Source organism: Mya arenaria, chromosome 2 (genome assembly GCF_026914265.1).
Source record: "Mya arenaria isolate MELC-2E11 chromosome 2, ASM2691426v1".
Lineage (NCBI taxonomy): Eukaryota > Metazoa > Mollusca > Bivalvia > Myida > Myidae > Mya > Mya arenaria.
This window is the reverse complement of record NC_069123.1, coordinates 55,725,571-55,737,885: the sequence shown is the minus strand read 5'-3', so window position 1 is coordinate 55,737,885 and position 12,315 is coordinate 55,725,571. Positions and strand designations below refer to the sequence as shown.

At 37.8% G+C, this 12,315-nt stretch overlaps 1 protein-coding gene across 1 annotated transcript; it reads right to left on the bottom strand.

Moving 5' to 3' along the window:
- Nucleotides 1–17: 17 nt before the first annotated feature.
- On the bottom strand, nucleotides 18–5,216 carry LOC128246852 (protein gustavus-like). The gene is made up of 7 exons (XM_052965346.1): nucleotides 5,212–5,216; nucleotides 3,160–3,296; nucleotides 2,607–2,765; nucleotides 1,883–2,111; nucleotides 1,500–1,663; nucleotides 728–834; nucleotides 18–253 (listed from the first exon to the last, which is right to left on the bottom strand). The coding sequence occupies exons 2-7, from the start codon at nucleotides 3,203–3,205 to the stop codon at nucleotides 233–235; spliced, it is 726 nt and encodes a 241-aa protein (XP_052821306.1). The 5' UTR covers nucleotides 3,206–3,296; nucleotides 5,212–5,216; the 3' UTR covers nucleotides 18–232.
- Between the last annotated feature and the right edge of the window lie 7,099 nt (nucleotides 5,217–12,315).

Sequence of the window (12,315 nt, the reverse complement as noted above, 5' to 3'; positions counted from 1 at the left end):
AAAAGATAATATTGAACTATCCGTGCTTGGCTTTTTATTATAGAAGATACAATTCTGTTGATATAATTGGCATGGAAATATTACACCCAATAGGACAAATGTTCTCATGTTTTAAAAAATAGGATTTTTTTATAAAAAAAATCGCTTTACTTAAGTATGTTAAATCACAAAAGTGAAGTTTTGTTTTTGAATCTAAGTCACAATGCAACCGCCCTGAAAACACTCTCCGTGGCTAGAAGTGCAAGCTGGATCCCTGAAATGTTAAAGTGACGCTCATATTCAAAATCAACACAGACACATGTAGAACTAACATCAATTTTGACTGATAAACTTTTAACTACTTTATAAATAATGCATTTATGGAAAATATTAATTACTGATAACAAGATTGCAACCGTGTATTCAATAGCAGAAAGCGCAAAAATATTAAATGATTGGTGAATGCTAAAAGATTTATTGAGGCAGAAATGCTGTGTTTTATGCTCATTCATTTCAAATTAAACTTGGCATCTTTCATAAGAACCATTGTTTTCGACTTTTATTCATCCTTTTTGGATATTTAAAACAATATTATTAATTATGGTAAATCTTATATGGGAATAAGAGTGTATCTTTAAAGCAAAACTATAAAGTTATCCGATCTCCAGTTGAAATACAGGTATACGGTGCTTAAATTGTAACCTCAGAATTGTTATAACACATACACTTATTTAATAAAATAACTCACCGGCGGCTGGTAGCCGGCTTTCTGCGGAGGATATCCGGCTTTTCCTGGTGGGTAAAGGTCGACAGAGGGCATCCCAGACATTACAGCGGATGGACCACCGGCGTAGGCTGACAATGACAAGCCAGTAATAGAATGTGCAAAATGGTATAAGCTGAACATTTTGCTTTTATTTAATGAACCTTCTGCCGCAAATCACCAAGAAATCATTCAGTCGAAGTTTGAACAAAATAAAAACTGTTTTACGTAGCCACAAATACTGAAGATGTGTTAGAGACAGAAACAAAGCATAGCAGAGATGGGAATATATGTGGATATCTTGCTTATTAATGCGGTCGTAAAAATTTCAACCATATTTCCACCGAAATATATTGCTATTTCTGAAGATTTCGGTCCAAATTCCATTACAAAACATACCATTATATTGATAAATGTGCCCCCAAAAGGTTCATGCATGTGTCCCGTAGATGAATATAGTAATGAAATTGTCAGGACATTTCCTTTTCATTATGTGGAGTAGTGAAGAAGACGCCCGATTTAATTAGAAAGTGCCAAATAAATCATTTCTTAAGAAATTTCCCCATTGTTTTTGTTTAAAAAACGTGAAGAACATACACTTTGTAAAGAACAATTCGTGAGAACCAAACATTATGCCATTGACCACTGAAATACTTATGTTGATAGTCTATTCACACACATGGACCAAATTTGCTCGAAGGTAGTCTAATGCGATTCAATTCAACCGTTAAAGAAGGGTACCGAACCCGTTGCCTACCTGACCCCCTGTACGTCATAGTGACGTGGGCGCCCTCGCAGACAATGCCGAGCATGGGATATACCGGAAGTGCGCTTATCGGAAAAAGAACCCTGGCGCCCCAGTACACGCCGTCCGTCCCCAGGGCGATACTGCCGCTGTCACAGTCCACGTACAGGTAAAACCTGCAAGGAAAATTTTAGTCGAAAGGCGTATATTTTCATGCACATTTTGAAAATCATGAATATTTAATTATTTATATCATTTGTTGGAAAGAAAGAAAGTATAAACTACTGGTATATAATTGATGTTTCGAAGTGTATTACCCTAACTTTGCGATTAAAGTAGCAAAGTCCTGTTATGAAATTATTGTTATGAAGTTACTAGTTTATAAACTGCATTACTTGTCTGGCACGCTTTTGGTGGCGGGATAGGTGGCCAGGATCTCTTTCTTGTGCAGAGCCTTACACCTGGCGATGTCATACCCCCATGAGTGCCGGTTGCCGCCTACGAGCGGATCACGGGGCTTAACGTACAGCGGGGCCTCCTCCGTCCCCACACCCACCGTTGCCGTCGCGTCACGTGCGACGTTAGGCCATACTATCTCAAACACGTGCTTGCCCTTGGACAAAGCTTGAATTGTACAAAGAACAATCAGTTATGGAATCAGTTATAAAAGGGTTGCCCAAACGTAAAACTGTTTATAGTGTTGTGATATACTTAGCTGCAAAGCATTATTACCAAAAAGACATTGTACCAAGCATATATTCTCGCGCCTGCACTTTACATAGAGTGACAATACATATCACATGGTATTGTACTTGTGGATAGACTTATAAGTATATTGAAGCACTTAGCTTTCCGACAATTATATATATTAAGTTATATTATTATTATTATTATTATTATTATTATTATTATTATTATTATTATTATATAATTATTATTATTATTATTATTATTATTATTATTATTATTATTATTATTATATTCATTTATAGTTTTATAAACATTATAAGATTATATATTTCATTGAGGTGCAGCCTTGGTATTGAACTGGAGGAGATTTATGGCTGAACTGCCGTTTTCGGGGAGCAAGACCCGGGTATTTAGAGGATGTTGACGTACCAACTCCCCAGCGCGCACCGTCTGTCTCGAAGTGTCCCTTGCGGTGCCTGGTGATGGTGTTGTGGTTGGCGATTCCAATCCCCGGGGAACAACTCGCCATCCCAACGTCCACAGCCCGGTCGTGCTGGATTTGCAGCACCCACGCCGGAATAGGATCGCCTGTTACAGGTTATCACAAACTAAAATAATAGGTGTGGACTCTTAACGTACCTTGTTTGAATACATATTCGAAACGAATTAAATAAATTGAATGTACTTTTATAAAATAATGTTAAAGTGCAGTTCTTTTAAAGTACAGTTATATTATTGCTTTCTTTGTTCAATTTTCGAGACAAATAATGTAATTTATCTTATGAGCAATAAGAGGTCTAAGTGATAAAACTTCTTTTGTGAGCGAAATTAAACTTGACGTACAGATTACTTAAACGTAAAGGAATAAGAAGTTATGTTAACGAATTGACAGTGCTTTGAACAAATGGTTTTCATTTTGTTCCTATCATGCTCCGGCTTTCACATATTTTTTTTTTAACAAGAAATACCAAAAGCATCTGACCGACATGGACTGCAGAGTGCGCACAAAGCGCCACCAGGGCGATCATGGTTAGTAGAAGCACTAGGCCACCAATCGTCTGAAAGCCTTGCCAGGAAGTCACCGGCTCGTCGAAACTCGCTGCCCTATCTGTCCCATGACTTCCGAGCAGGAAAAAAGTATATTAATGGTATGAAAATGCATGCACAAAGCACTTAGATATCACTGTTTCAAATAACTGAAGCCTATTAAAGCCATCTCTGCTATGCTTTGTTTCTGTCTCTAACACATCTTCAGTGGTTTTATATTTAGTGACATTGTACTTTCATGAAGATGCTGGGCAGCGCCAGCTAGACGTACAAGTCTTGTCGGTGACATTTGCATAATTTGTTGACTAGATTAAGACCTAAGAATTGTCTTCGACGTTGATGTGTCCAAGAGTACAGCCGCAGCCGTATTATACAGTAAAGTTTTAGCACACATAATACGGCAAGAACTGAAGTTTCTATACAGGACACCGTGAGAAGATGTTCTAAATATCATAATTCTAAAGCCATGCGTAAATCTTCTGGGAAATTTCATCTGAAGACAGCGTGACGACAAACTGCCAAAACTTATTTACTGTCAGTGTCATCACGGGAAATGTAAGTAGAAAACTGTCTCTTCTTCTTTAACTTATTTCTCTATGAAAGCCCCTTATACGTATAGATGCGTCCTAAACACGAACATGTACAAATAGGCTGGTGTTCAAGCTGTATATGTTTCCTGTATTGCATGGAGGACTTTGCATTATTTTTAAAAGAAAGTCAAGTTAAAAAGATAATCACCATTGGTCGCCCAAATGTGGGTTTTATGTTTTCAAGGAATTCGGCCCACTATCCATAATGTTTGATGTTCACGTTTAGTGATTCGGCCCACTATCCATAATGTTTGATGTTCACGTTTAGTGATTCGGCCCACTATCCATAATGTTTGATGTTCACGTTTAGTGATTCGGCCCACTATCCATAATGTTTGATGTTCACGTTTAGTGATTCGGTACACTATCCATAATGTTTGATGTTCACGTTTAGTGATTCGGCCCACTATCCATAATGTTTGATGTTCACGTTTAGTGATTCGGCCCACTATCCATAATGTTTGATGTTCACGTTTAGTGATTCGGTACACTTATTTTAGCTTAAGTACTCCCTTTTCGAATGACATCACAATCTTACTGCTGTTTGCAACTGAACTAAGAAAGGCGTACTCGTCAGTTAGTTTAGATGTCATTTCTTGACACTACAAATGGATTCGTTTAATGTCCTCTTTGTATGAGTTATTTAAAGCTACAATTTAATTTAGTGTAAACATCATACATTTTTCAACGATTTTGAAGAAAGTTATGATAACTTACACTAAGTCAGAGTGTGGTCTTGTGATGTTGGGAAAACCGGAGTGCCCGGAGAAAACCCACATGTCCGGCTTGGTGATCACTAAGCCAACTCACATGCGATTTAATTTGTCGGTTGGTGTAAAACCATGCAAACTGTAGGTGTATGGGTGCTTTGAAGGGACATGAGCTCGCTTCTTTAGTAGTAAGCTGATTGTGATAAGTCATTGTATATGCCACATCACGGATGACTGCAGTCGGTATTCGTCTGTCGACAGGCTATATATGTTGTACTTTATTTGAAATTCACTTGTTGAAAATGGCCAGACTTAAAGCCACGATCATTCAACGTATCAAAAACTTGAGATATTACAAGTACATTTGCAAACAGTATGGTCACGATGGTGCCACGAGGAATACAAAGTTGACATAATCGTATATTGGATACTTTTAGAGGTTCTTTGGACGTGGTTTATATGAGTGACCAGCATTGTATCGTACAATAAAGCGAATTATTACCGTTCCCGTCGATTATTCAAACATTCGACGATCCGTTTTAATTTGGCCTTGGGTGTCCAAGAAATTAATAAACAAAACTTCTCAGGAAAGAACTTTCGTAATAGGAATTTTTCTTTTAAATTTTGTGTCCTACTTACACTGGAGTATTAATTAGATCATAGACATAAACACACGAAACATCTTACCCGCTGGCGCCTGAAAACCAATGTTAGAATACAATTTAGTCATGTTATAATGAAGCGTTATCATTAACTTGTATCTATGGGAACAAAAGCTTTCGGTGTACGCATTAAAGTGGAAAAAAACAATAACAGAGGATTTTACCATTTAGCAGCAATATTCCAATCAGTACGGGTATAAATGTTCCGTCCATTGCTCTAATAATGATTTACAATTACATAAAAACTATTTCAAAATTGCTAGATCGGGCAAAGATTTTTATTACGGCCTTTGATTCCTTTGTTTTAAGTCATAGAAAAATCAAAACAAACAATGATCAATACTAGTGTGTGGTTTCACTCTAAGACAAAAGGTGTGCTTAACTACCATTGACTTCGCTGTTCATGATATGTCAATAAGGGTTATATACAAATTGTAACACTGCTATTCGTCATGATCACATGAACTGGTTTTAAAACGTCGACGTTTAATCTAAAAACTTGCCTTTCATCATAGCTGCTGTTGAACACTATTTCATCAAAAGTCTATTCCGCCAAATCGTTAAAATCATAAATTGTTTATTGATACTGGTCGACATTTGGGTATCAAAAGGGAAAATAGAGTGGTTAGATATTGCTTAATTAATTTTGAAATTAGATGTATAGAAGATGAATTTCATGTATTCTTTCAATGTAACAAATTCAGGCAAAAAAAGCATTTATATATATATATATATATATATATATATATATATATATATATATATATATATATATATATATATATATATATATATATATATATATATATATATAAATGGTACACAGGTAACATACTTCCAAAACTTCATAAATCTTATGTTTAAACAATAGCCGAATAAAAATATAGCGTTCTTTGTAAATGTAGTAATGAAACAAAAAGATAAGGAAACATGACTGTTATTAAGAAATTACAACTCTAAAGATTTTATGTTTTGTATTGTATTATATTGTATTATGGCCCGGAGGCCTTTCTTTACAAATAAAATTTGACTTCACTTGACTTGACTTTAATCGATTACCGCCTGGTTCAAGGCTACATTTAGAACGTATATGTCAGTATTTGTTTATATAATCATCTGAAGTAATTTTGTTAAATAAAGCACTGAAGGAGCTGACGGATAGAGTCACTCCTGAACATTTCCTATTTCCCATAGAAGAAACAGTGCGGGTGATGTGTACAACGTATATTGCATTTCTAGTTTTCTTTGGTAAAGATTATTTGGTGGTCCGGTTGCGGAAAAAAGCTCAGTAAATGATATGCATGAACACACTTTAGGTTGTATTGATAAACCATGGGAGGGTAAGACAGACAAATAAGTAGTATAAGCGTAAATGTACATTATGAAAGTTGTTGGCGCACATACTTTATTTAGGGGGAGCCTGGCTGATAATGTCTTTTTTGTTTAATAATCAAGAGCTGCCTATTGGCAACACACTCAAGAAAGTGAAATTAACTTATTTTAACAGTATTATCGAGGTACCGGGGCCTGGCATCTGAGGTAAGTTTTTGAGGATCCAAAATTGTTGCATTTTTTAACGTTTTGGAACGATGCTGTTTAAACCTCTGACGCTTTGCGTCTTGTGCTTGACAAATTGCGCTAAAGTACAGAATGTCCGAACTTGCGTCAATTCTTCAATTCTTAACATTTACGCGATAGTCAACGTAGATTAATGAAGATAAACGAAACCACAAGAACTAAACACATTTAATGTATAACGGTGAGTTATAAGAAAACCTACGTTGTCTGTTTTGAAATTGTCAGTTTGTTGGAACTGCATTCTGAATATGCTTGTTTTTCTTTCTCTCGCTTAAACTGAACGGTGTCTGGTAATACCGTCCAAATATCTCATAGCTGCATGTCGAATGACTTCAACACCAAAGTGTAATAAACCATTATTTTGAATATATTCTCATTTTCATCTGCTCAAGATTTTACAGACTGGATCGATTTCATTAGCTATTTCCTTGTTTTGAATACAATCTAGAAAACATATAAAAGCACCACTTTAGCGAGAGCAAATTATGCCTTTTTCCCAAAACTTCAATGCAGAGAGTGCTTAAACCTCTCCTGATTGAATTTGCGTCCATCCCGCTCGGTATAATTCATGAATGTTAGAAGCTCATTAAGATCATTTGTCCATAAATGACCACATGACTCGTTCCAGCTAATGAAATCTCCATGGGTTAGCTACCTAGAGAAACAGCGACCAGTCTGGCTTGTATCTTCGCTAACTGTTAGAAGTCATTCCAATTCATTATATTGCTGTCGCATACTACCATCGCTGAGTTTATGCCCCTCTAACCAATACAAACAGCTTCTTTTGACACGTGGTGTACTAATTAAGGGAAATGATGCAGTATATCTCCTTGCCAACCTTATAGATGAAGAGTGATTGTCATTACTTCTGAACATTGCAGATACACATTAGTTTACGTTATGGAATCGCCGTTTAAGTAGTTTACTAATGGCCAGAAACTATTGCCAAATAAACAATTTGAATCAATTTCAAGAATAATGGCACATGAGTGACACTGGCCATTTAAACACATTTGGTTGTTCAGGTTTTAAAGTGACAAAACCAGTCACCATGGTCCTGCAACAATGGACAATACATGTTTGCACATGCCAAAGAGATGTAGCTGATTACACCAGTCACCATGGTCCTGGAACAATAGACACTAGATGTTTGCACATGCCAAAGGGATGAAAGTGAGAAAAACCAGTCATCATGGTCCTTGGACAATTGGCACTATATGTTTGCACATGACAACGGGATGTAGCTGACAAAACCAGTCACCATGGAGCTGCGACAATGAACACTATATGTTTGCACATGACAACGGGATGTAGCTGACAAAACCAGTCACCATGGTCCTGCGACAATGGACACTATATGTTTGCACATGCCAACAGGATGTAGCTGACAAAACCAGTCACCATGGTGCTGCGACAATGAAAACTATATGTTTGCACATGGCAACGGGATGTAGCTGACAAAACCAGTCCCCATGGTCCTGCGACAATGGACACTATATGTTTGCACATGCCAACAGGATGTAGCTGACAAAACCAGTCACCAAGGTCCTGCGACAATGGGCACTATATGTTTGCACATGCCAACGGGATGTAGCTGACAAAGCCAGTCACCATGGTCCTGCGACAACGGACACTATATATTTGCACATGCCAACGGGATGTAGCTGACAAAACCAGTCACCATGGTCCTGCGACAATGGACACTATATGTTTGCACATGGCAACGGGATGTAGCTGACAAAACCAGTCACCATGGTTCTGCGACAATGGACACTATATGTTTGCACATGACAACGGGATGTAGCTGACAAAGCCAGTCACCGTGGTCCTGCGACAATGGACACTATATGTTTGCACATGACAACGGGATGTAGCTGACAAAATCAGTCATCGTGGTCCTGCGACAATGGACACTATATGTTTGCACATGCCAACGGGATGTAGCTGACAAAGCCAGTCACTATGGTCCTGCGACAATGGACACTATATGTTTGCACATGGCAACGGGGTGTAGCTGACAAAGCCTGTCACCATGGTCCTGCGACAATGAACACTATATGTTTGCACATGACAACGGGATGTAGCTGACAAAACCAGTCACCATGGTCCTGCGACAATGGACACTATATGTTTGCACATGCCAACAGGATGTAGCTGACAAAACCAGTCACCATGGTGCTGCGACAATGAAAACTATATGTTTGCACATGGCAACGGGATGTAGCTGACAAAACCAGTCCCCATGGTCCTGCGACAATGGACACTATATGTTTGCACATGCCAACAGGATGTAGCTGACAAAACCAGTCACCAAGGTCCTGCGACAATGGGCACTATATGTTTGCACATGCCAACGGGATGTAGCTGACAAAGCCAGTCACCATGGTCCTGCGACAACGGACACTATATATTTGCACATGCCAACAGGATGTAGCTGACAAAACCAGTCACCATGGTCCTGCGACAATGGACACTATATGTTTGCACATGGCAACGGGATGTAGCTGACAAAACCAGTCACCATGGTTCTGCGACAATGGACACTATATGTTTGCACATGACAACGGGATGTAGCTGACAAAGCCAGTCACCGTGGTCCTGCGACAATGGACACTATATGTTTGCACATGACAACGGGATGTAGCTGACAAAATCAGTCATCGTGGTCCGGCGACAATGGACAACATATGTTTGCACATGCCAACGGGATGTAGCTGACAAAGCCAGTCACTATGGTCCTGCGACAATGGACACTATATGTTTGCACATGGCAACGGGGTGTAGCTGACAAAGCCTGTCACCATGGTCCTGCGACAATGGACACTATATGTTTGCACATCCCAACGTGATGTAGCTGACAAAGCCAGTCACCAAGGTCCTGCGACAATGGACACTATATGTTTGCACATGTCAACGGGATGTAGCTGACAAAACCAGTCACCATGGAGCTGCGACAATGGACACTATATGTTTGCACATACCAAAGGTGTGATGCTAATAAAACCAGCCACTACTTGTTTGCACAAACCAACGGGATGTAGCTGACAAAACCAGTCACCATGGTCCTGCGACAATGGACACTATATGTTTGCACATGCCAACGGGATGTAGCTGACAAAGTCTGTCACCATGGTCCTGCGACAATAGACACTATATGTTTGCACATGCAACGGGATGTAGCTGACAAAGCCAGTCACCATGGTCCTGCGACAATGGACACTATATGTTTGCACATACAACGGGATGTAGCTGACAAAGCCAGTCACCATGGTCCTGCGACAATGGACACTATATGTTTGCACATGCCGACGGGATGTAGCTGACAAAACCAGTCACCATGGTCCTGCGACAATGGACACTATATGTTTGCACATGCCAACGGGATGAAGCTGACAAAACCAGTCACCATGGTCGTGAGGCAGGAATAACAAGGCAGTCCAAAGGACAGCTATATCCCCCGCCGTTGTTTTTAGTATATTTTGTTTTTCTCGCAACCTGATTGGTACGTTGAATCTGACCAAATTTGTACACAACCACTGGTCAAGAGTGGGAATATAGGAAATACAAGTTGTTTGATCGGTAACCTAAATATTCTTGGATATTTGGACATATTATAAAATAATATTTGGTAATTTTTTTCACATTGTGTGTAGTGTAGGTAAGTTCAATGTCAAGTTTATTTTGGCTAAAAATAGGAATGAAAATGAGTCCTTGATTTATAACATCGATGAACTAGCAAGCCTTAAGTATTTTCGATAAACTGATACACATATATTGCGGTGACGTCATAACATTGTTTTACTGATTTTGAAGAGAAAACACATGTTATAAATATATTATCACATTTGTGTCCATTGTTATTTTTTAAATATTAAGCTTGTTGCACATAATGATAATGCTTGGTAGAGTGCACTAAGTATCAATCTGTGCAACTTGTTTAACACTTTCAATTAACATTTATATCTTATCCTCTATTTAGCATTGTCATAATATGGACCCAAAACTTAATGATGGACTACTAACACAAATTGTAATTTGTTCGAGTTCTTGGATCAATTCAGTTATTGTTGCTAAAAGTACATGAAGTGTATAAGGTCAATAAATCCAGTAAGAATTGACATACCTACACTGCTAAATGTAAAAAGCCCGGACACAAGCATGTGTACTATGACCTTTAAATGTCATAAGTGACCTTGCACCAAGTAATATGGTAATCCATCAATGTATAAGTAGTTATAGCGCGGACACGAGCATGTGTACTCTGACCTTTAAATGTCTCGTGTGACCTTGACCTTTGAGTTATGGACCCGGATCAAGGTCACTGCATATTGTCTCAATGAGGACAACATTTGTACCATGTAATATGGGAATCCATCAATGCATAATTAAGTTAATTAAGCGCGGACACGAAATTTTACAGCCAGACGGACGGACGGACAGACGGACGGACGGACGCACGGACTGACAGACGGACAAAGTGCATTCCTATAATATCCTCCCCACTCCGTGGCGGGGGATTAATAATGAAATGGAAACTACAGGGACCAGTTAAGTGGTCATAATTTTATAAATAATCTGTTTAGGGCTCTAACAGACACACGAAAGACAAACACTGTCACACACTAAACACAGACAGATTTAACATCATCATTAACCGTCTTGGAATTGTCGACAAGACAGGTGTCACTGGGAGCTTAAACTCACTTATTGATTATCAAACCTCACACTTCTCCGAACACGATCAACATAAGTGCATTCTTTAAAAAAACCCAGCCTTATCGAAGTCAGCATCATTTTAAAGACGATGCATTATTTTACCGTGTTTCTGTAATAAACGTTACTAAAATACTCATAAGTACAAATAACTTCAGTAATGAATGGCTATTTTGACTAAGGTTTTAAATATATAGATAATTTACGGAATACAAAAATCAAGCTTGAACGTACAATTATGCATGATTGTCATCGATACATTCTGGTTAGTGTGTGTCAACTTATTCCTAATAATTAATTAATTATTATATAGTAATAGTATGAAATATACGTCTGATATAAAGAATACCGTTATTTAAAGTAACACTCTTATTCAAAATCAATACGTACACATGTATAACACACATACATTTTGAGTGATAAATGTTTAACTTCCTACTAAATAATGCATTGATGGAAACTATTTATAACTGATAACAATATTGTAACTGTGTATTTAATAGCTGAAAACGCAAAAATATTAAATGATTGGTGAATGCTAAAAGATTTACTGCGATCTACTATAATCTCATAAGGTAGCTATACCGTGTTTTCTGCACAAACTCTTTCAAATTAAACTCGGTATCCTTCATAAGCACCATTGTTTTCAACATTTGTTCATCTTTTTTGGTATATTAAAACAATTGTATTAAATGTGTTAAATCTTAATTGGGAGTATCAAGTGTTAAATCTTACTTGGAAGTAAAAGTTCATCTTTAAATACAATATTACCTTAAACTAAGTCTGTTTACACTTACACTTACTAATCTTATTGCAAAAAAAAATATGTGCAATGCTA

Bases quoted from the DNA above. Each gene is read 5' to 3' on its own strand.
- LOC128246852 (XM_052965346.1), bottom strand. From the start codon at position 3,205: ATGATCGCCCTGGTGGCGCTTTGTGCGCACTCTGCAGTCCATGTCG. The intron at 1,664-1,882 runs GTAATGCAGTTT...TTTTCCTTGCAG, and splicing joins ACCAAAAGCGTGCCAGACAA to GTTTTACCTGTACGTGGACT. The intron at 254-727 runs GTGAGTTATTTT...TTAACATTTCAG, and splicing joins AAGCCGGCTACCAGCCGCCG to GGATCCAGCTTGCACTTCTA.